The sequence below is a fragment of the Hemicordylus capensis genome, chromosome 1 (assembly GCF_027244095.1).
Source record: "Hemicordylus capensis ecotype Gifberg chromosome 1, rHemCap1.1.pri, whole genome shotgun sequence".
Lineage (NCBI taxonomy): Eukaryota > Metazoa > Chordata > Lepidosauria > Squamata > Cordylidae > Hemicordylus > Hemicordylus capensis.
In genome coordinates, this window is record NC_069657.1 from 398,411,539 (window position 1) to 398,437,477 (window position 25,939).

The 25,939-nt window shown below is 40.1% G+C and overlaps 1 protein-coding gene across 4 annotated transcripts in view; it reads left to right on the top strand.

Moving 5' to 3' along the window:
• ZFAND3 (zinc finger AN1-type containing 3) overlaps window positions 1–25,478 on the top strand; it is a 223,982-nt gene extending 198,504 nt beyond the window's left edge. For all 4 annotated transcript variants that reach the window (XM_053304978.1, XM_053304984.1, XM_053304967.1 and 1 more), the window contains one exon: window positions 22,933–25,478. In XM_053304978.1, the coding sequence (XP_053160953.1) occupies window positions 22,933–23,087 (155 nt within the window). In that variant the 3' untranslated portion in view covers window positions 23,088–25,478. The remainder of the gene's footprint in view (window positions 1–22,932) is intronic.
• Window positions 25,479–25,939: the final 461 nt, after the last annotated feature.

The following is a 25,939-nucleotide window of genomic DNA, read 5'->3' on the forward strand; positions in this document are numbered from 1 at the left end:
TGGTAAGAGCAGAATGCACAAGTCTATCTTCTATCCCACTCCCAAAATTCAATTGATGGCAGTTGCAGGCTGAGCCCCCAGCCCCCACCACTGTAATCAGGGGCTTGCAAGGCGTGTGTCCTCTTGGATATGTACATTTGGAGGTTTCATTTAGTAAGGTTTTGTTTCACTTCAGCAATGGTGACGATGGGGTAGTACAGCTTTTATGTCCTCTCCCTCCTAATCTTAATTACGATGAAGCATTTGAATGTACCCCAGTCCCCAGAGCCACCACCATCATGGCTCCAATCGTATTCTGGAATTATTGGTGCATTTAAGAGAACTGTAAGACATGGAGTGGGGGTGGAGAGGAAGACCCCTGAACAATTTACTAGAGGAGACCCACCGCAACGGTGCATTAAAAACACTGCTTCCCTTTGCTGCTGAAATATTTGTGTGCATGTTCACGATCTTCTTTCCATTCTCTCCCCTTCCGTATAGGTTATTAACTGCTGACAAGAAATTCACATCTCATAAATAATGCTTAAGAGCCATTGCTATATAAATTGAATGTGTTATGAATTGTGATGGGGCTTTTTGTAGTGTGCTATGCCTAGAGCAGGAAGAACAGAGGATGTCATTTTCATTAATTTCTAATGAGGTGCCAATTAAAGGCAAGGAAGGCACTCAGAAGGGAAGAGTCATAGAGCTCCCCTGAATCCTCTGTCCTGGGGCCAAACCTTCCCTGAAAATTCCATTAAATTACAATCTCATCCAGCGCACACACAGACAAATTCAGCTTCCCTTTGATCTTCAAAAGAGCAATTTGTAAGATGAGTTCTGAGCTTTCTCACACAGCGAACTCAGAGAGGTGAGGGGAATTGCTAATTGCCAATGCACTTTGCAGGATGTCTTGAGGAACAGAAATGTGAAAGCAGATTTTCATTCTGTGCCTCTCTGACTGGCTAACCTTTAAATCAACAATCCTGGAGTAATGCCACTTTCCTGTAAGATATTTCTAGATGCCCGCTACACCTGCCATGCATTTAGACATCACTAGCATTGAGTGGACTATTCAGTGGCTTAGCTTCACAAAAATGGGAAATGGTTGCATAAATGTACTAGTCATTTAGTATCCGGTTCAGTGGGCAAAAGATCGGCTAATTATTCAATTAATATAGAAGGCATATTGGCTAGCAAAAATCTTCTGTGAAGTATGAGCAGCTGTAAAGCTGGCATGGCTTATCATTACTCTGAGTAGCAGTATTAATTGTAGGTAGACACATTCACTATTGTATCTTTAAAAAAAACAGATCTGAAATTGACATTAGCAAGATTTAAATTTACCATTGCAGATACCACAGTGATAAACTTTCCAAAGTGAATTTCATGGTTGTTGCTTGTTAAGATTTAGACTTGGCACAAATTTCAGTTTTAGAGGACAAACCAACATTTTGAAATCATGTTTCATCAGTAAAATTATCCACCTCTAATCAGATTCAAGACAATTTTCTTCTCTGAATTCAAATAGTGATTCATAATGCTAGGGATTAATTGAATGTTTGTGTTTCAGTACTGCTGAAAATTTACACAAAAATCTATCAACTTTGTCAGTAGCTTGGATCCAGTTTTTCCATTGTAACTTCTCATATAAAATACTTTAAATGTGTCTAGTTCAATTTAAAAAACGTGTGGACTTTAATTGAAGTTGTACTAATCCGACTATATCAGACACTAATCCGGTTCAGCTAATCCTAACACACAACCATGATTTAACATGATTATTAGGATTTGTCATGACCTCTGAATCTAGCAAATCTTGGCTTGTTCTAACCACAGTTTGCAAATAAGCCAGGATTTGAAATGGGAATTGAATCTGTTTGCAAGCTGTGCTTAGAACAAGCTAAGATTTGCCAGGCTCTGACATCATGATAAATTCCAGCAGCTTCTGAACTATTTATGAAATTAGAAAACCTCCTCCCTTTAACGCACACAGGTGGGGTCATGATCCTGAGACTCACAGGAGTTGCACTCTGACATTTGAACTGAGCCTAAAACTCTAGTTACAGTATCACTGGAATCTTCAAAATGTGAACAATAAGGTTGTGAAGTCACCCATAACAAGATTGAATTTACAGTGATTTCCTGGAGTGGCATGAAATCACCCAAAACTCTTAAGCTGAGCTGCTTTCTGCAGTAGTAAAGTCTATACAAGGCTTACAAGGATGGCTTAGGGGATTGGTAATGCGATGTGAAGTATTTCACCTCTGTCGCCACTTCAAATCCAGCCCTGGTCAGCAATGACAGGAAAAATTACCACCATCTGGTAGCTGTTCAGTGATCCTTATACGGTGTGTTCTCCTTTCAGTCCCGTTTATAATAGGTGTACATGCCCTTAACTCAAGCTGGAATATCGTTCATTCTGTAGATAAGTGGTAAATGCAGCTGCAACCACAGTGGCCATGTAAACTGCATGTTTTTCTGTGCTTTGAGTGTGCTATAACCATACACCAATGTTCCTTCCGAGGTTATTTCAGCTGACCATTAAAACATAAAGCACATTTTAGATCCAGGATCTAAAGAGCATTCCCAAACTGTGTACTGTTCTTTCTGAAATAGTGTAATTCTCTCCAGAACAAGAGAGTATGTCCCGTCCCCCAGATTACGACCCCCCACAATGAGCACCTCCATGTTTGGATTCAGCTTCAGCTTCATTTTATCATCCTTCATCCAGCCTATTACGGCCTGGTATTTTACACCAGAATACACTGGGGGGAAAGTTAAAAAATATTTTCTGTTTTGCATTTTTAACTATTGTTCTAAACATTTTTTTTAACACTCAGTAATCAGATCAATAATTCCAAAAGGACATCCTGCCCAAGAGAAACAGAAGATCTTTCTCAGATTCACATTTACCATATATGGTGATTTTATTTATTTAAAATTTCTTATATACCGCCTCCTCCAATGACTCTAAGCAGTGAGCAACAACAATACCAATAACAAAAAAAAAAAAAATCAAAAATAAATAAATAAATAAATAATTTAAATGGCGGACGCCTGGCAAAACAGGTAGGTCTTGAGAAGGCCCTTAAAAGCAACGAAAGAGGGGGGCTGAACGAGTCATGGGGGTGGATTGTTCCAAAGAAGAGGGGCAGCCAAAACGAAGGCCCTCCTATGGGCCCAGGCAGCTGCGTTTCTCAGCTGATGCAGAAATAGATCTAAGGTTTAAATAGCCACTCTGCTCACGCAGGCTGCGCCATCCCCTCTTGCTACAAGAGTAGATTGTTTAGCTAAGGAACCTAACTCAATTTTTTGGATTAAGTCAAGCATTCCAATATCTTTGTTTCTGTGAGCAATAACCCTGTGATATTAGGGTTATAGTATTGAAAAACACATCTCTTTACCCAGGCTTTTAATTAATGTTGTTTTAATGGTTTTAATGCTGTTGTAAACCACCCAGAGACATAAGTTTTGGGTGGTATAAAAATGTTTTAATAAATAATAAATAAATAAATAAATTAGTGAGCCAAAATAGAGGCTGGAAAGTATGTCCTGATCTACAAAACACATGATCAGAATCATTCATACTGTGTTCTAAGGATGAAAAGTGCTTTTAGTTCATAGTTTTGTTGCTAATTTAAATTGAGTTTGTCCAGGGTATGTCATGGCTCAGAGTCTAGCATACTGATGCATGTGGCAATCAGTATGGGAAAAATGCATTTAGGAGTGCAGATGGTAGAACAGGTTGTTACTGAACAAGTAATAAAGCTTTTAGAAAACCTAGGTGAATTGAAAGTATTTCTCCATAGTTAGCAGCTTTTCATAAACACCTAAATACTACTAATAGGAGTTTGATATTGAAACGCACACTTATGTCTCATAAAATCCACCCTGAACATAGCAAAGCCTGAAGTGCAGCTGTGGCCACCTACCAAGATCTAAACATATGTATCGTGATCCATTGCACTCATAAGAGTAGGTTCTGCGCCTGTGCAGGACCATTCGGGCAGAATTGACTAGCTCTTCAGAGCGCTTAACCCCACCCCCTGCACATGATGCTCTTGCTCAGTTTAGGTGGGCTAACATTTTCTTCTCTTCTTTCTGACCGCCATTGTGTCAGCACCTCGGACAGTGAGCTCCTCAGACTGGAGCAATTTTATTCTGTGGAAAACAAAATTGAAATATGATCAATATTATATTATCCTCTGATTGGGACCGGAACGGACTATTCTTTCTCTCAACATTTTAATTTTGTTCTATCTAATGGACTGTTTTTCTCTAACACAACTTCAGACTGTTTAACAGCTTACACTCTGAATGGACTCTTGCTCGACAACTTGAGTATTCTCATCATTGTATTTAATTAATACGTATAAGGAAAAGACCTTTAAACGCTGTCTCCGCTGCAATGCAAACCTTCCATCAGCAGACCATGAACTCTGCCTACTTTCTTTCTTTCTTTCTTTCTTTCTTTATTTATTTATTTATTTCATATATAAACCACCCCATCCAGAGGCTCTGGGCAGTGTACAACAACTTTTAAAAAACATAAACCCCACAATTAAAACAATGCTAAAAACAATATAAAAACAATTCAAAAATGATTAAAACTATTTTAAACCAATTAAAATACATTTTAAAACAACACTTTACAAGCCTTGGAAGGCCAGGCCAAATAAATAGGTTTTTAGGGCTCTCTTAAAAGCCAACAGCGAGCCTAAACTGCAGGTATCTGCTGGGAGTGCATTCCATAGACCAGGAGCAGCTACAGAAAAGGCCCTGTTCTGAGTCGCCACCAGGCGTACTGGTGGCAACCGGAGACGGACCTCTCCAGATGACCTCAACGAGCGATGGGGATCATACAGAAGAAGTCGCTCTCTAAGGTAGCCCGGACCCAAGCCATTCAGAGCTTTAAAGGTAATAACCAGCACTTTGTATTTCGCCCGGAAACATATCGGTAGCCAGTGCAGCTTTTTTAAAGACAGGCATAATATGGTCTCTCTGAGTTACCCCAGAGACCAATCTGGCTGCCGCATTTTGAACTAATTGAAGTTTCCAAACTACGCAAACGGCAGCCCCACGTAGAGCGCATTGCAGTAGTTAAGCCTGGAGGTTACCAGCTGATGCATCACTGTTTTGAGATAGTTCATTTCAAGGAATGGATGCAGCTGTCGAATCAGCCAAAGCTGATAGAAAGCGCTTCTGGCCATAGCCTCCGGCTGAGATACCATGGTGAGGTCTGGATCCAAGAGCACTCCCAAGCTGCGTACCTGTTCCTTCTGGGGGAGTGTAACCCCATTCAGCACAGGAAGATCTAAATCACCCCATAGATTCTGAGCCCCCACAATGAGCACCTCCGTCTTGCTTGGATTCATCTTCAATTTGTTATCCCTCATCCAGCCCATTACTGCCCGTAGGCAGGCATTTAGGGAGTGAATGCCATTTCCTGATGATGAAGATGATGATGATGATAAGGAGAAATAGATTTGGGTGTCATCAGCATACTGATAACACCCTGCACCAAATCTCCTGATGACCTCACCCAGCGGTTTCATGTAAACAATAAAAAGCATTGGTGACAAAATGGAGCCCTGAGGGACTCCATATAATAGCTCCCATTTTAAAGAGGAACTGTCACCAAGCTCCACCATCTGGAATCTGCCTGAGAGATAGGAGCGGAACCACTGCAAAGCAGGGCCTCCTATCCCCAATTCCCCCAGGCAATCCAGAAGGATACCATGGTCGATGGTATCGAATGCCGCTGAGAGATCCAAAAGAACCAACAGAGTCACACTCCCTCTGTTGATTCCCCGGTAAAGGCCATCCATCAGGCCAACCAAGGCAGGCTCAACCCCATAGCCTGCTCTAAAGCCAGTTTGAAATGGGTCTAGATAATGGGTTTTCTCCAAAACCGCCTGGAGCTGGTTAGCCACCACTCTCTCAATCACCGTACCCAACCATGGGAGATTGAAGGCCAGCCTATAACTGTCCATCACTGAGGGATCTAGGGAAGGCTTCTTAAGAAGTGGTCTAATCATTGCCTCCTTCAAATAAGGAGGCATCCTACCCTCCCTCAGCGATGAGTTAATGATATTAACTAAGCCATCCCCAACAATCTCTCTGCTAGATAGAAGCAGCCTAGTCGGGCAAGATAGGCCGCACTGCCCCAAGCAGCTTGTCCATGTCAAGTATTGTCCCGAATACTTTGTCGTGGAGAAGCACACAATACCTCAGCTTGTAAGCTTTGTCTTACTTTCCCCCACCAGACCAGAAAGAATAGAGCGCTTCGTTTGCAGGCTACCCTTTATGACAACGTTCTACACCCTGGAACACCAATGCTGACACCCCCATACCTTCAATAACCGGTACGGTATCAAGATCGACATCGGGCTTGGTGTCGAAGTCGGGGTCTGCCATTGTGCAGTCTAAAACCTTGTTTTGATGTCTTCCACTGATATGTTTAAGGTATCTAAGCCACCCTCTGATTCGCCCCATCAAAAATGGCACAAGTCTCTACATCGGAGCTCCAATGCCGCAGGGGCACCTCCTTTCAAGAACCACCAAGAGAAGCGTGCAAGACTCCACATGAACAGACTGCGACGTAGGCTACGCCTTCTCTGACTCTTTAGTCAGCCCCGATGACTCCTCAATCTCGTCTATTGACACCGAAGATTCTCAAGCTAGATTCTTTCATATCCACAACATGATGCCCTGCTTCAACGTAGACGGTGACAACGTGGTTGATGCCGGCCACAGTATCGACCACTCAATGCCATGTGCGCTCCCTGTCACCCGCAGTGATGCTGGTGCAATCTTGTTCTCCAACCACTCTCCGTATGCAGCACGCTCTCCATCCTGTGTCTTCCCTGGTCTCTTTCAACATTGATGCCGACGATGATGATCTGAAAGCCAGCTTGGGACCTGGTGCTGCCCAATGCCTCTTGAATATGCTGGATTCCACTGAAAGTACTCCATCGGCATCAACCTTTTATAGGTTTCTCAGCCAAGGTCTCAACACCGAGGAGGATGGCATATCTTTTTTCATACCGAGGACCCAGGGAACTTCACTATCTCGGGCTTGTGTCTCTACTCATTCAACACCTTTTGGCTTTCCAAACTTTCCAAATGAAGACCTGCCCACATCCATGGAAGGTCCCAACTGACTGTGTTACCACACAAGAATTAGTTCTCGGAGGTGAAGGAGGGGATGCTACGCAGGCACAGCTGAGCTCCCCCAGACTCCCTTCTGATTACCAAGAATATAGACTCTGGAAGGCCCGTCGCCAATCCTCGACATTGATAGTGCCTATTGCCACTCAAGTAACCCCTCCACCAGAACTGCCAAATCCTGCTGCTGCTACGGTCTCAATGTTGACTCAGATCACTCCACTGCCTACACCAACCACCACTGTGGTTTCGATGTCAACAGAAGTCGATGCCGATGATTCCTCAGTGCCAAGACCTCCTATTCAGCTAATTAGCATGTCTACTCAGACAGTCGAGATGCCTAAACCTCGTCCTCAAAAGAGTCAACCCACCCAGATGGTGGTTCATGACTCCACTACATCTTCAACTCAAGCAGCCCCTACAACGACTAGTTCTGCTTTCTGGGCCTCATATCGTAATCTTAACAGATGTCTACGATTCTGACTCATCTTCTACTGGCACAAGTTTCTCTGAACATCCTGATGATCCCCCCTCCACATCAAGGTGGTGCCAGGTGACATGTCTCCTAATGAGGAGATGCGTTCTTATCACAAACAGATCTCTGAGATGGCTTCTGCACTTGTTTTAGAGTTAAAGAAGCAGACTCAAGATATGGATGACCCTGTCTACAGTTTCTTTAACTCTATGGCTCCCACTCAGCTAGTGGGATGCTGCCCATGTCCATGCCTATGCTGCCTATGATCTCCAAGGTTGCTAAGTTTGCCTGGGAAGCTCTCCAAACCTCTGCTCCCACCTCCAAGCACTTGGAGAATTTGTATAGAATTCAAGAAGAAGATAATGACTTTCCATTAAAGCATCCACCGCCCAACTCTGTTGTAGTGGATACTACTTTGTCTTTTTCTTTTGTGTTAGTTACTTTAGTTTTATTTAGAATGTAATTTTAATGCTGTCTTGTTTTGCATGTTTTTGTACACCGCCCAGAGTCTTCGGAGTGGGCAGTTTATCAAATGTTTCTAATAAATAAAATAATAAACCCACTCTTATGAGTGCAACGGATGAAGATCCAGATGTTTAGATCTTGGTAGGTGGCCACAGCTGCACCTCCAGCTTTGCTATATTCAAGGTGAGTTTTATGAGGCATAACCCCTGAGAGCACATAGCTTGAGAGAAACCCTATGGGAGGTGCGATGTATTTCCCCACAGAGTACCAGTAGCACATGCACTAGTGTATGTTTTTTCTCTCGCTTTCACTGTCATAATGGTGGCTAATTTTCTGTTAACTGGCAATGACAGTATTGCCTAGGTCATTGAGGAAAAGAGAGAAGGCATGAAGTTCATAGGGTAGTCAATGTTCCTCCTGTGAAGTAAAATAAAATAAAATAAACAGTTAAGCTGAAGATGGGGAGAGCCTAAACTGGGGAATTTACTTGCTAAATGTATTGCTCTGAATTCACCAGGGCATAACTCAAATAGTTACCGTTGCAGCAGATGCTGGCAGTTAATTTAAGCCAAGAGTAGAACTACCTTAAATGCAAATATGCTGAAATTTTTGAAGTGTGGATGTGTATGACCTGTGACCATTCATGAGGTTGAAATACATGGACCTTTCTAAATGCCTCTGAAGTTTCTGTAATAGACAAAGTGCCTCAGCCTGGAAACTTGCCATTATTTATTCTTGTTAGTTATTAATGTCTTATCAGCCTTGTGTTTTTTTCATTGGGCTAGAGCAAAAAACAGATGATACACATATATTATCAGGCTGCCTAGTACTGCTTACTTGTTTTAATTAAAATTTTGGATACAGTTTGACTTTTAATTAAATTCTCAACTTTGGGGAGGGGTGTGTTAATGTAGATAAATACTCCACACAGAGACATCTAGAGGTATGAATACTAACCCAGGCCAGTTTTCTATATTCTCTAATCATTAGAGACAAGAGTTCAGACAAGGATAGAAGGTGAGAAGAACTGAGCTGAAGGCTGAGGAATATTATGCAAAAACTTTGTTGGTGTGAAAAAATTGATCCCTTTTCAGTGACTGGAGGGAGGCGGTACTTTGAAAGGACAACGAGAGAGAGAGAATATGATTCCTGATTGACTAGGCTCACATGTGAGGCCAATGAAGACATTGCTAATGCTCTTAATATCCACATACAGTCAAATCTAATTGGCTGTGTAGTGTCTTAGTGGCAACCTGGTTGGGTTCACTGAAGAATGAAATACTCAGGAGGGAATGGCCCCAAAACAATAGATGGATGGGGGTGGAACAACAGTAGTGAAGAGTTACAAAGAGAGGTAGGATTTGGGGATACCCACACAAACTGTGAAAGCATTTCGTTCAGTACTGTATCTGCTTAGTAATACAAAGTAGCACTTTCTAATATATCGCTAAGAAAGCAGCTTGAACCGCAGCAAGAAAAATGGGATAAATTCTAAATTGTTGCTCTGTGCATGGAAGGCAGAGGGATGTTTGCCCATCCTCCCATTCTTCTGCAGCCCCTTGTTGCCCTTGAAAATCTCCCTGGGGATTGGCAGACCTCAAGGAACAGATGTCTTACCATGTTTTGCTGTACATACCTTCTGAACTAGTTGGCCTTGGCTCTTTCTTATTTGGCTCGGAAGATATTTGACTGCTTTGCAGTTGCTTATTTCAAAAGCTGGTGCCTCAGTTAACTTTGTACTTATTTAATATAAGTAAATTGAGTCACAAGCTTTTGAAATAAGCAATTGAAAAGCAATCAAATAACAATATCTCCAGATTGCCTGAGAATATTGTTCCAGGATCCTTGCTTCAGATTTTTAACTGGTTTATGTTTAGAATACATCTTATTACTAATTTCCTAACTCAGCTTCTTCAACTACACATCTGGCTATATGAGCTCTTGCTTATTATTACAGCCGACTGAAATGCTGCTTTGGGGACATTAGTTCATTCAACAGCCTAATGCTGGAGCTAAATGACAGGCACTAAACATGCAGGTCATTAAGTTTGGTTATGAAGCCCTTCAGCAAACTTCTAATTCAGATATAGGGCCATATTAAGAAGACTAAGATTGCAGCATATTCATTATTGTTGAGTGCAGTTATAGTAATGATCCATGTACGCCGCCTTGGGTTCATGAAGGAAGAAAGATGGAAGAAAAATCTAATAACTACAATCTAATGACCAATAGTTATGGCTGCTTGTAGTTTTGTGTCTTTCTTTTGGTAACACTTACATTAATTAGGACAGACATCATGCTAAAAACAGCATACTGGTTCTATTTTTTTTATTATTTATATCCTGCCTTTCTTTTTTTCATGTAATTTAAGGGGGCATACATGGGGCCCCCAGGTGATCACCCATCCAGGCACTCAACAGACCTAACTTGCTTAGCTTCAATGAAGTGAGTATATCATGTGCCCCACAGACCATGCCACAAAATTACATTTGAAAGAACCTGTTTTAACCACTAGAATATCTTCTTTTCTTAATAGAGAAGATCCCAAGCAAGACCTCTCCTGCAGATCTTAAAACTATTGAAACTTCTTCTTCTTATTATTATTATTATTATTATTATTATTATTAATTCGACTTCTGGTACACCTGTTATCAGTAGATGTAGTATAAAGACATCAACAGAATTACTAAGTATACAGTGTGTATAATAAATGAAATCAATAAATTTCAAGAACTTTATTATTTTACAACCATTATTTATTACAACCATTGTTTCCAAAATACTTCTTTAGGAGTGAAGAAAATAAGCCTAAGACTGCACAGTGAACGAGGAATTACTACTTTAGGTTTTCTTTCTGTTGTATGGTTAGTGTATTCACCTCTGTATTTGTGAAGGCACAAAAGAAGATCAAGAAAAAGACCTTGTACAAATGCTTTCATTCACATTACCTTGGTAAAATGAAATATATATGACCTCTAACTTCAGTGTTATAGCACACTCTTCAGTACCATAAAGGGTGGCTTCACATGACCACTGGTAAGTCTAGTGCCTGGGAAATGGTCAGATATTGAGAGCACATGCTCCTGGTAGTGTATCATGTGAACCTGCCCAAGTCCAGTTCCCAAACCATTCACCTAACATTTTGCCAACTTTCGCCCAACATTCTCTGCTCACTTGGAACCAAGATTTGAAGTTGGGCAGATGAAGTCAGTAGAATGTCAGTCAGATGGCTCAGGAACTGGACATGGAAGGATTTGAATGAAACATCTGCCAGGATCATGTGTTCTTGGCTCCCAATGTATTCCCAGGCATCTGAATTGCCAGTGGTCATGTAAAGCCACTCAAATAGAGAAGTGTGGTATGTACGTGTCGATAATAGATTTGGTGAAATTTCACAATGTAATTTTTAGATCCAATTAGATAGTTTAGCTTTGCTGTCTTCAAGGGGGGAAAGGACATTTTGATACGCAGGAAGTTCTGCACTAAACTTGGAACACTGAGCTCAGTGTTCCAGGGCATGTTGTAATGTGGTAATAGTTTAAGAAGATTATTTTTCACATTTAAGAGGATTATTTTCCACCCCCCACCCCACGTTTTCAAATTGTACTTGGAATCCCTCCAATTTTCCATGTTGCATCAGTGAAAATTCTACAATAATAATCTGAGAATCATTGTCTTTATGAGAAGTGAAGTAGTCAGAAGAAGAATTCTCTCACTAAATCTTTTCTTCTGGTTCCTCTTCTGCTGTACACTCTCACTCTTTTTCCATACACATCTGAGGTATCAAAATACATTTTCTTAAGTGAATCACAAGTACTGTCTAACTTTTCTAGAGCTCTGAGGCATCAACTTCTGCTTTGCATCATAGACATTGTAGTGTGCTTGCCATGTGAATCCATTATGAGATCTATTTGCCTGCAGCTGTAAGGCACTTCAGTTCAAAGCATGAGTACACAGAATCAGGGAAATATTCCCTGATTCTTTCATGTCGTATTCCTTTCCTCCTGCTGTGACTTCATTTATGAGTCCCCTGGCAGCTTAGTACATATGCAGTTGGGGAAAATCTGTGTGTGTGTGTGTGTGTGTGTGTGTGTGTGTGTGTGTGTAGATAACATGCATATATATATAAAACATGGTCACCAAAATACCTGAATGTGTAACTTGTGGAGCAGTACTGTATGAATATCGGAGGGAGGAACTGAATTGCTTTGGGACCTGCTGATTCAATCCAGGCAGTTTGTTTTTAATATCATCAACTATAACTTCAGCACAAATGAGTTAAAACTTCTCCTCTTGGAATAAAATGCTAGAGGGAACTTTGACAACATTTCATACTGGATCATTTGCCTTGGGGCTTATTAAAAAAAGAATTAAAAGTGTATTTGGGATTATTTCCATAGGCGATTTATGAGTGGGAAAATGTTACCTCTGAATTTTAGAAACCACCATGAATATTATTTTGGGAAAGATCTCTGATCTAGACATATATTATTCTCCTTAGAACCTTATTGAGGAGTGCAGGTTGCTTTTCCGTTCCAAAGCAACATTTTTGACAGGGTATTTCTCATTTGAAGCATTCCAGAAGTTGTTCCTTAATGGAAAGCTTCAGAGTGGAACTAGCCCAAGATTTCCAATGAAGGCACTTCAAATGAAGCTTTATTCTAGTTCTTCTGGCTTGCTTTAATGGCTCTAGCAGGAAGAAGGGCTTTTGTTCATCTGTTTTATGAAGTGTGTTGACAATATTGATTTGGCATGTTGGCTTTGGAGTGATGGTAGAATTGGGCAGGGCAAAGGGTCATTAGAATGGAATATTACTTTAGTAGCACATAATGTTCTCTACATAAGAGTGGAAGCCATAATTACAGTTTATGCAAGGATAGAGCTGTCCGAAGGGAGACAGTCAGCAACAGAGGTTTATATAAACTGTTGTGGGAGCTCTGTTTTAACTGGGCTATAATGTAGCTTTGTTTACTTTTAGAGCAGTCTGATGGAAAGTGTATATGGATCTGGTTTGGCATCTTTTTCTATATGTTATGCTGACATGGCCCAAGAAGTGTGTTTGTGCTGGAAACTTTTGTTGCAAGTTCCTGTAGTAATAGAGTAGCTGATCCTCTTGTACATTAAGTGGAGTTTGTGTTAAACTGGTTAATAACTGAAGATGCTACCTAGATTATTTTATCTGTAGAGACTTAGGTTTGCTTTTATTCTTGTTTATAAAATTGGTGATACCACAAACTAATATAAACTAAGCTCTTCCATTTCTAACACTGGAATGTTATTCTTTGAGACAGTTAAGATCTGTAAGCCCTTTCTGAAATAAGCCTCTTTATTTCTGTGAAGCTTTATACCTTTAGCTTGCAGTCTGCTCACTGCCATACTGCTGAACTATAGCTGGAGTGGCTAAACTGCTAGATCGAAAGGTGTGCTCTATCAGAACATAACTGTTCAAGGGGTCGTAGTAGAAGCCACAGAGCAATAGCTTCAAAAATAGACTTCAAAAGTATATTTTCATAACTATATTATGCTTGGAGAGTTAAAAATAAGTGTTAAAAATAAGAAGTTACTAGATTGCTTGTTGTGAAGGCAGGGAAGTATGCAGGCCATTTCCAAACCAGATTTAATTATTTCTCTGAGTCTTGACAGTGAAAATATATTCACCACCTGTAGTTGTTTTGCTGTGCCACAGGCATGTTGACATAAAATGTTAAGACCCCTTAATATGTTTCCGTGCTATAATTGTGCTTTGGGCACTGGGTCAGTAGACACAATGTGACCTAGGGATTTTTACTGGTGATCTATAAACACCTAATATTTTCTAGAAAATTGTTCCCTGTGACCACTTCCAGATGCAGACATGTACTTACAAATTCAGCTCCTTACCCTTGGCCAAAGAGTTTTCTAAGTTTTTATAATGTAATGTGTGTAAATAGCAACATTTGCAGCTATTTGTAATTCAGCTAGGTGGTTAGAAAGATGGCACCCAAGATGATCAGCAGGCTAGAGTACCTTCATTATGAAGTAAGGCTACAGCATTTGGGGCTTCTTAGTTTAGGGGGAAAGGTGGTTAAGGGAGAGACATGATAGAGGTTTATAAAATAATGCATGGTGTGGAGACAGTGGATAGGGAAAAGGTCTTCACAAGAAACAGGGGTCATCCCATGAAACTGGTTGCCAGGAAATTTAGGACTGGCAAAAGCATGTACTTCTTCCACACAGTGCATAATTAATCTATGGAATTCTCTGCCACACAATGTTCTGATAGCCACTCACTTGAATGGCTTTAAAGGGGGCAGACAAAATCATGGAAAACAGATGTATCAATGGCTACCAGACTTGATGGCTATAGGCTGCCTCCAGGTTCAGTGGCAGAATGTCTCTGAAAGCCAGTTGCAGGGTGGCAACAGCAGGAGAGGGGGCATGCCTTCGTCTCCTGTTTTGTGGCTTTCCCAGAGGCTTCTGGTGAATCACTGTGGGAAACAGGGTGCTGGACTAGATTGGCCTTTGGACTGATCCAGCAAGGTGGTTCTTTTATTCTTAAGTGGTTAAACCGTTTCTGTGCAAATTCCTACATAGTTCAGAATTAATCGTGCCACAGTTCCAAAATTGGGAAAGACTCTTAAGATCCTTTTGCAATTAGAAATGCAGGAATATATTTGGAAGAATTCAAATTATTACATTGTGTGCATAGCTCTGAGAGAGAACTGTTTTAAGCTTTTTGCCACAAAGCTGTTCATATACTTATCAAAAAGCACTTGGGAAATGTGGAGAAAACAAACAAGCCTTCTTCCACTGTTGGGGAGATTGCCTTAGAGCAGGGCTGTACAATTTGAGCCCTCCTGCTGCTGTTGGACTACAATTCCCATCTTTCCCAGCTATTGGCCACTGATGGGAATTGTAGTCCAACAACAGCTGCAGTGCAGAAGTTGTGCAGCCTTGTCCCAAGAGCAAGAATCTAATTTTGGACTAATTTTCCACTCTAGTAAATAAAATACCACTTGGAGTCCACTTACCCCTGAGCCAAATATATAGTGGTTGACCTATTGGTGGCTATTTGAGACAAAGAGATAATTCTATTTCATATTATTTTTGCTGTCAGGGCGATATATGTAAAATATTGGAAGTTATTGAAATCCCAATTTTGAGGGAATGGTATATTCAGTTATGGGATAGGACTGTACTGAACAACATTACTTGGTATATTTCATATTAATCTGAAACATGGAAGGTTGATTCAAATGATTTTGAGAGATTGGATGTATTTTAGGAACTTCCAGAATTTGAAATTATAGTAGGTGCCATGAAATCCCTTTATCTTTGCTGTAACTTCTTCTCAATATATTATTGTGATTCTGTTTTAATATTTTATAAACCTGCTAACTGCATTGGGTGTTTGTTCTTTAAATAGGTGCTTTTGGGTGCAATTTTGGGCTTTCTGGTTCTGTATTTGTACTTTCGTACATGTCAGTTAGTTAACAAAATTATGAGTGCAGCAAAACATTCATGATTAGATCTATAAAATTGCTATTATCAGAGTTCTGCTTTCTACGAAGGTTTTTTTAAAGGAATGAAATAATGTTGTTCTGACTGTAGAAGTTGAACATATGTCAGTAATTCCCAAACTGTATGCTCAGGCACAATAGTATACCATGAGAGAACTGCCTGTATGCCAAAAGGAATAAATGAATTAAAGGCTTCAGTAAATGCAGACTACTCATTCACAGATCCTGATATTATTTACTGCTCTGGACTTTCCTCCCCCAATCAGCCACTATGAGGAGCAGATCATTTTTCTGCATTGGGTGTGATTGGATCATTCAGTTGTGCCCAATGCAGAAACCCAGCTGAATGTCCTGATCTATGGAATTCTCTGTCACAGAATGTAGTGATGGCCACCAGCTTGGATGGCACCAGCAGCTACCATTGGAGATATGCTGGGCTGGGGCTGAATAGGACTAATTGCTCTTTCCCTGCTTAATATAAATATAATATAAATCCCCACTTTGAAAGGTGCCTCTTTGCCCAGTTAACAGGGGTAAATGTATTGTGCATCTTACAAATGTGCACAAGCACTTGGGATTTATTCCAAACCTCCATGCAAAAAAGGGGATCTTTTTTAAAAAATTATTGGTTTTCTTAATACAATACAGTAAGTAACTTAACACGAAATATTGGAAAAAATGAGGGAAAGGGAACGTGAAAGCATAGAAATAGGGAAGAACAGGGAGAAGAAAGTTGGTCGTATCTGGGGTGGGTGACAAAGTATTAAGACACCAACTTCTGAGTTAAGAGAGGAAACAAAAATTCTACAAATAAGGATAAATGTCTATAAGGTTTCCAGATGTTGTCATAGTCATTCTGCTGTCTGCACAGCCAATTTATGCAGTACTAAGGATGTCAGATCAACCATCCATCGAGTCATTGATACCCCCTTCTATACTGAAGTACAATTTGGCCTCTGAAAGAGTCCATCACGTCTATTTTGTACACTGTCTGTCCTTGATTGGGAATTCCTGCTATTCAATTTCAAGAATGGATTAGGAATACTACAGGTGTAACATTGGTTTGACCTGGACACAGCCATCCAAGCACAATCTTATGCTGGCAGTGTCAGAATTGTCAGCTCTATGTAATTGCTAGATCATTTTAATCTGTTCCTGCTTGAAGATGTTGACGGGATGCTTGGGGTTGTGAAGACCACAACATAAAAGTTAGGCTGGCTAAATGGACTTTTAACTAAAACTGCCAATGCCTCTTGGCAAGAGAATAAGATTCCACATGTTTTGAAATAAGTGATGGCTCATCCCCTGTTTTACTTCCCTCCCCCCAAAAGCAGACCGACATCTGTCTAATTTTCAAACTGTGTCCAGTCTTCCATTTCCAGCTAAAATGCTGGAGTGTATTGTGGCGAAGCAACTGCAGGTATTGCTGTCCAACTTCTTGATATAGCACACCTTTCTTTTGACCCCCTCCATTCTGATTTCCACACTGGTTATGGGACAGAGCCTACTTAAGTAGCCCTGGCTGATTATCTTGATCTAGAGATCAAAAGGGGGAATACCTCATTACTGATTTTTCTGGAAATCTCCACACCTTTTGATGCTGTGGAACATGATATTCTTTTAGATCACCTGGAACATCTGACAGGTGCGTCAGGAAGATCTTCAGTGGGTTTGTACTTTTCTTTCAGATAAATACAATTTAGGGGTGGCTTCACAAGGAATTCCTTGTGTGAGTTTTCACAAGACTTTGTGTTCTCACCAATGCTGTTTAACCTCTATATGAAGCCACTGATATAGATAATCTCTGACTTCAGGGTTGGATGTCTTCAATATGCTGACGACTGACACTCAGCTTTATATATCTCTAATGAAGCACCCAGAAGCTGCTGTGTCTATTCTGAACCAGTATTTGGAGGCTGTGGTCAAGTGGATGAGGGAGAATAGGTTAAAATTCAATCCAGACAAGATGGAGGTGATGCTGGTCGAGAACATATGTGGTCTAGAGGGGTTAATCTTGCTTATGGTTGGTGTCTTGATGACCCTATCTAATCAGGTAAAAGGTCTGGGGGTACTTCTGAATTTAGCATTGCTCCTTGAGAACCAAGTTAGAATTGTTGCTCGGAGTGCCACCTTCCAAATTTGGCTAATCTTTTCCATGTTCCAGACAGGTCAGACTTTGCTGTGCTGATCTATGCTGCTATAACTTCCAGGCCTAATTATTACAATGTGCTCTCTGTCGGGCTGCCTTTGAAGACAACTTGAAAGCTTCAACTGGTAAAGAATCCCCTAACCGTCCCCTAATGTGTGGTGGGACACAGGTGCATATTCACCCAGTTTCCAGTTGAGACCAATTTAAGATGCTGGTTTTAACCATAAAGGTCCTGTGTGGCTTTGGACCCCCATTCATGAAGGACGACTCTCCCATTATGAACCCTCTTGCCAGCTGAGCTCTAATCAGTAGGCCTTACTGTCCATACCATAATTGTTAGCATGCTTGGATCGTGATGACCACAAATCAGACTCCACAGTAGCTTCTTCACATTTGTGAAATCTCTTTCCTGAAGAAGTGAGGAAATCTCCTTGATTTTTCCAGAAGCGTTTTAAGGCACAATCCTTCTGTCTCTTTTCTTGATAATATTATTTGCAATTTTATTTTCTGTAGCTATCTTTATGCTGTTGCTGATATGTGAATATTGTATTGTTGGTTTTTAATGGGTTTTTGTCATCATGTAAACCACTTTGAACTATTCAAAAAAGCAGTATATTAATATTTTAATAAAAACGAAAATAAAGCAAGTAAAAAATGCAGCAAACTGAGCATATGCCAGTTCTGGAATTGGTTTTAGAGATCCTCCAGGTTATATAAGAAGGGAAACAGAACTGATACTGGATTGAGTGAACCTACAAAACTGTAGCAGAATGGAATCAGGGGGATTTGCTCATCCCTAATTTTAAAAACATGGACAGCATATTTATCTGAGAATGCTAGTGCATTTGAGCTTCTGTACCAGGATTATACAGGCATGCAAAATATTCTGTGTGCCCAGAAAACTGCACTGAAGCACACTTTCTTGGATCATACAACACAGTGATATGCAACTTCTGTAGGCTCTTGATTTCTGAAATTTTCTAGTTATTTTTAGGTTAAACGTTCACCTATTGTCAATTAGAATTTCAAATGAGTAGGAAGTGTAAAATTTCATGTGAGAGGTGAAGGTAGCAACAGCTAGATCAAAATTCTGTGCAGGAAGAACTGTCATTATCAGGGTTAGTTTTGAAATGGCTCCAAATGAGGTGTCTGTAAAGAAACAAATGTTTTATTAATTACATTCAGGACGTGACATAGCTGCCGATTAGGGCTGATTTGAACTCTTGTGCCCTTTCACTTGGAAAGAAAGCTGACAACCAGCAGTATTTGCATGAAGTGAGGGCTAAATTTAAAATGCCAAGTATGCTGACTTAAGATGAGATTCTTGGCTCTCCTCCTAGTCCATAAAACCCAGGAATACTCCCTGCCCCAAACTGACTGGCTAGAGCCAGTCGGTTGAAGTTGCATGGAAGGAGATTTAGACTAGACATTAGGAAAAGTTTCCTAACTTTAAGAGCTGTTCAGCAGTGGAACAATCCGCCTCATGCTTCATGGAAATTTTCAAACAGAGACCGGACAGCTGTCACAGATGCTTTAGCAGTTTCCTGCCCTGAGCAGGAACAAGAAAACTTCCAAGGTGCCTTCCAACCCTATGATTCAGTGCTTAAGAGTCAGATCAATGTAATCCTAATTATGGTACTTGTGCAGTAGTATGAATGAATAAAGGAAGCTCTCTGTTTTAGTTTCATGTAAGCTATCTTCTGGTTTGGTTTGGTTTTTTAAAGTAAACATAAAGCAAGTTGTATTCTCATACCACCTTGTCCCCCAGATATCTGTGTGGGTAATAATGAGTGTACTGGTTGTTTCGTTAGATATTTTAGACTTCAAGATCTCATCTTTTAATCTCTGAAAATCTATTCAAAAATATTCCACTAAAGAATATTTTATAACTCTGCATAGGAATATACTCCACTGTGTGTTTTCTTTCAAGATTCTCAAAACATGTCCCTGTTGCAGGGACATCGTGGTTTATAGGCTTCTTAGATGGAGGCAAGAATAGGCTTCCTTCTCTTTGTACTATATAAAGATGGCTAAAATGCAGAATTATCATGTAACTATGGTGATATTAACTTACAGCAATTCAGGTGGTGACTAGGGTTTTTGGCATGATCTACACTTTATAATATTGTCTAAGATATATATTCTATATCTGAGATAAGCTCTAGATCAAAATTTCATCCGAATTGGTTACATGTATGTAAGCTAAATTTATTTTATGACAAATAGAATTAAGATCTTCTAAAATTTTATGGTGATTGACAGTGACTTAATTACATTATTTTTTCCTAATCTCTATTTACCAGCCATGTAATATAGATTTAACATAGGAACGCTCTGCAATGTGTTTCATTGCAGGATTGATGAGGATTCATGATTCATTATATTAACTGCTTAAATGTGAAGAATTTCTAACTAGTTCCCAAAAGAATGACTAGTAAGCTGTCAGTGTAAATTATTCTGAAAGAAGCAGTAAATATTAGTGCCTTCGAATTATCTTCCCATAAGCAACTTAATAAACTTTATTTACCTGCAAACTTAGATTTTCACTTCAGTTTTTGTGCATTGCATTGTACAAGAATCTAAATGTGAAAATTAATTTATGGATCTCCCCACTTATGGTTTCCTAGATATATAATTTAGGGTTGGGGACAAGCCAGATGGTCAGGAGACAAAACTGAAGGGGGAAGGACACATTTAAGAGCTGGGTGGAAGTGGAATGTTTTATTTATTTGATTGATTGATTGAATTTCTGTACTACCTGATATAGAAATATCTAGGTGGTGTACAAAATAATACATAATATATTAAATATAAAACATTTAAAATTCATGAAACATATAAAAATCATGATAAAACACATTAAAATTTAAAAATTTAGATTTCCGTTAAAAACCTGGGAAAACAAGTACGTCTTCAGTGTCCTCCTAAAAACAAACAGAGAAGGAGATGCTCTTATTTCAGCAGGGAGCGCATTTCAAAGCCCTGGGGCAGCCACAGAGAAGGCCTGGTCACAAGTTGCTACCAAACAAGTTGGCAGCAACTGTAACTGATTTTAATAGGCGACATGGTTCATGACAGAGAAGGTGCTCTCTTAAGTACCCTGGACCCAAGCCGTTAAGGGCATTATAGGTAATAACCAGTAGTTTGTATTTTGTTCGGAAACATATCGGCAGCCAGTGCAGTTTTTTAGAATCCGTGTTATATTGTCCCTTCGGGTAAACCCAGAGACCAATCTGGCTTCCGCATTCTGTACCAATTGTAGTTTCCAAACTACGTACAAAGGGAGCCCCATGTAGAGTGCATTACAGTAGTCAAACCTAGAGGTTACCAGCATATGTACCACCGTTTTAAGGTCATTTGTTTTCAGAAATGGACATATCTGGCGTATCAGCCAAAACTGATAAGAAGCACTCCTGGCCACGGCCTCAACCTGAGAAACCAATCATATGGGCTTCCACCTGCAGCCTGAACTGCCCAGACAAAGGCTCCATATCTCAGTAAGAACTATATCTAGTGTGCAAGGTAGAGTGGAGCTTCCTCATGATTTGATAAATTATAACTTCTAAATATTTCAGTGCGTATGTAAACAGTGGATTAAGTATGTTAGGCACAAAAATTACCTTACCCTGGTGTGTGTAAACAATATTCCTGCTTGCATCAATTGTATTTATTAGGATTATTTCTGACAGACATATCTTAGTTCAAATATTTAAGCCATTGACTTGCTGGACTTGCTTTTAGCCATTGACTTGCTGCATTCTACATCAGAAAAACACTTCTAAATAAGCATATCTCAAACTTCTGATATTGAGCAGCCCTCGCTTCACTCCTTAATGTCTGAAAAGCTTTCTTGTTTGTGTGTAACTGCCCACTCCTTTATGGATTTACATGATTCACTCTACTGTGGTCTGTAACTAGATAATGGCAAGTCCACAAGCATTGTGACCAGTGTTCCCTCTAACAGCAATTCCCAGATGTAGTTGACTACAACTCCCATAATCCCCAAGCAAAAGCCATTGCAGCTGGGGATTCTGGGAGATGTAGTCAACAACATCTGGGAATTCCTGTTAGGGGGAACACTGAATGTGACTGATGCAGATACATGGGTGGCTATCTCAGGGTAATTCTGCTGAATCTGTATATCAGGAGAAATATTATTATTATTGTTGTTGTTGTTGTTGTTGTTGTTGTATTTCTTGTTTGCACAATCAAACAGGTGTTACTGACTGGTTTGTTTTATCCAGACATCAAGTCCTTCCCAAGGACCTGGAATGCCAGAATTTTGTTATCAATATTGTTGTTATAGGTATCGCCACAAAATATAGGCTATTCCCAGTAAAGTTGTTTTTTTTAGTTAGCTGATGGTGATTTCTGTGGCCCCTATGGTGTTGAGGTGCACGTCAAGATGTTTTAGAATTACACCTAGGGCGCCCATTACTACTGGGATTATTTTGGTCTTCTGTCACAGCCTTTCAATTTCAATTTGTAGATCTTGTTATTTTTTCTGTTTCTTTTCTATGTCTTTATTTATTTATTTATTTATTTAGTTGGTTGGTTGGTTATTTAGTTATTTATTTGATTTCTATACTGCCCTTCCATTTATTTGATTTCTATACTGCCCTTCCAAAAATGCCTCAGGGTGGTTTACACAGAGGAATAATAAATAAATAAGATGGATCCCTGTCCCCAAAGGGCTCACAATCTAAAAAGAAACATAAGACAGACACCAGCAACAGTCACTGGAGGTACTGTGCTGGGAATGGATAGGGCCAGTTACTCTCCCCACTGCTAAATAAAGAGAATCATCACGTTAAAAGGTGCCTCTTTGCCAAGTTAGCAGGGGTAGTGATTTAGTGATCTAATTGCTCCTGATGCAGAAAAACAGTAGAATGATCAATCCCAACAGCTGACTTGGAGGAACACACAGCCAGAGCATTGAATTGGAGCAGTGCAATGGACAGCACACTCTGTGGGAGGGTACTTGGAGCGCACAGGAGCCTTTAATTCTTTGGAACATGCCCTTTTGGGAATTATTTTCCTCGATGGTGAAGGGATGAGTGAGAAATGTGTGAAGTGCTAGAGAAATTAATGTTCAAATGTAAGTAAATGCTTACATAGACCTATTGCTTTGTAGAATTCCTGTTTCTAAAAAGGTTTATTAAAGCCAATCTTCTGTTTTCTTCTTTCATTTCCAGGTTATGTGTTCTGTATGTTGCATCGCTTGCCTGAACAGCATGATTGCACGTTTGACCACATGGGACGTGGGCGTGAAGAAGCCATTATGAAAATGGTGAAACTGGACCGGAAAGTGGGGCGATCGTGCCAGCGCATTGGCGAGGGCTGCTCCTGAGTGCAAGACTCTCTACAACCAAATGCCGTTCTCTTAGTTCACTAATGTTAGCCTTATTTAGGACAAAGTCAGCCAGACACCTTGTACTGGGCAAGTTTCAGACTACAGCCAATCAGTTTCCTTTCTTTAGCCAACCATCCTGGTACTGTAGTTTAGGGGTTAATGGTGATTGACATTGATTTCTGGCTGGTTGTTAAGGTGCCTGCTAGCCACCGTATTAAAAAAAAAATGAAGAAATATTTTTGAGCATGGCTAGTGGATTATAACAAAAATCTAAGAGCTTCTGTTATTTCAGGAGTCAAGCTCTTTAAAAAGAAAAAAGCCTTATGCTGGCAAGTTTCCAGCAGCTGAGTAGAAACTGATGTAAAAGACTGCTATGTGCACAGCTTTCTGGAAGAAAGTACACTTAATATCCCGGCTTTCCTAGCCTCACTTCTAGCTAACCGTGAAGGGGTGAAACTCTGCTTTGAGCAGGCAGTGTAGCTGCTGAACCTAGAAGACCTAAATGGTCACTTGTGCCATCTTCTCATGTGGCATCTGAGGTTAGGTAGCATCACCAGCATCAGGGAATCTCTTGGGGTGGGAACGTTTTCCTGGGAAGCCAAAAAGAGACGGGGACAGATTCTTATGACAACTTTTATATCAAACACATTACAGGGAACCTGTTTCTTCACTTAGATGGAGGAGGAGGGTCTTGCTTTAAAGTTAGCTCCATTCTGGAACAAGCAGTAAACAGTGTGCATTTTCTACGCAGCATCCACAACATTTCTTAAGCGGTGTGATCGGATTCCATATGCCAACCACTGCGGCTGTCCCCATCAGCCAAAACCTGATTGGCTCTTGTTTGCCTTTTGCTAAGTGCAGGTATCTGATAATTGATCAAATAAGGCTAATTCACAGCACAGTAGCCATGGCTGGATCCTACAGACTGACTTTCTGTAGCTAGACATATGTTGAGGGGGAAAGGACATTTTTTAGCAAACGGAATTCAGTAACAGTATTGGGGAACAACCGGGAAAATCACCCCTTATTGAATTGAGTTTGTATGCCTCACTTCCAATGTGTTAAGGAGATAATCAAATGGGCTGTTCCAGCCTTGTGTCTATGCAGCTCAGTACTCTCAGTGAAAGTCTCTGCCCATCTTCTGTTGTGAAACCGGTAATTGTGAAATGCATTGCATAGAATTGGAATTCTCCAGATCTGTTCTTTAGAGCTACAGTTCTGTATTGTGGTTGGTCAGTCTCATTGCATTCAGCTGCACAATCTTTAGCGTGCAGCAGCAGGAAAAGGCAGCATGGGTCTGCCTGCAGCTACAGGCAAAGTCTCTGTAGGAAAAGAGAATTTATACTGATGGTGGCTCAATGTGGAATCTTTACCCCAAACCAATTAGTGCTCTGTTAGCGATTGGGAATTAGGTATATAGTTGGGAGGGGGAGGGGGGCTGTTGGAGGAAGGGAGGTTGTATTGTCTCAACTCTAACCTATTTGTGAAAGTATATGCCATCCCAAAAGTGAATTACCCTTGTGTCACTCTAAAAAGAAAAAGAAAGTAGGACAATGTTGGGGTAGGACAATTTGAATAAGTCACTGTTCCATTTGTGCTGAAGGTATATGACTGGTTTTAAAAGGCCAAATTGTATTTACTCTGGCAGCCAGCTGTGGCTAGTGAAGGAGGCTCAGCCTTTGCCTGTATTTCTGCAGTAGAAATTAGTAATGAAGTAAATGAGAAATATTCTACCATTCTAAAGTTCAATGTGGAAAAGCCATTCTGTGCTGTACTCAAGGCTTTGAAATCGGCAACGGAATTTCCAGATGCATATTCTGTTTCCTAAGGAAGTATTCCCCTCCCATTGAAGTGAAGGGGAAATCAGACAATTTTCTTTGCGTTTGCCATGAAGAGTTTAAAAAACCATGGACTTCAGCTGCTGCCGCGCTATGCACTTTCTTCCGTTCTAAAATCCTAGCATAGCATTTGATGGACACGCTGATTGATACACAAGACTTTTGCAGATTAATAACGAAGATGCTATTTTCCCCCTTCTTAATCCTTTCTTTAGCCCTGTTACAAGTGCACAGTTGGTTTCAAGGTGGCTCTTGAGAGAACACTACTCAAAGTTCATGTGGATTATGGACAATGTTCACTTTAAAAAAAGTGTGGGGGTTGTTCCTTTGCAGTATCTGTTCTGTGAAGTTTGTTAAACGTAAAGAAAGCTTAAGTTCTTGTATCTTTAAAGAAAATCTTATTTAACCCTTTTTTGTGTTCTAGATTTACTTACACATGTAGCCTAGAGCTCAGTTTTAGTTTAACATTGTGAAGATATTAAAAGGATCTTGTAATTCTTTTTCCTCCTGCTTAAAAGAAACAAAACCATTAAACAGATCAAAGTTTCAATTTCTTCTCTGAGTATTGCAACAGGTATTGCTTATCAGCACAATTCCTGCTGTGACTTGTTAATTTTTTTTTTAAGTGATTGAATTTGGGGAAAGATGGATGATAGGGAACTCATTGCAAATCCACAGGCTCAAAATCTAGTCATTTTCTATCTGCTGAGAAAGTTGAGACATGAGCCAGCCAAACTGAAGCATTTATTTATTTATTTCTCATGGGAATAAAGGATATCTAAGCAATTAACCAGTTTTAACTCTGGCTGTATTGCACTCTGTGTGTAAATAAATCACATTAAATATAAAGTAATCTCAAGAGTGTCAAGCACTTTTAAAGTTAGTTGCTTCCAGGAGCCAAATGGAGTTGTCTGCACACTGGCTTCATCGCAATGACCAATGGGTCATCAAAAGCAGATGTTACTCCTCCATCTGCAATTTCACGTTATACTTGGTATCTGATTTTCTTGA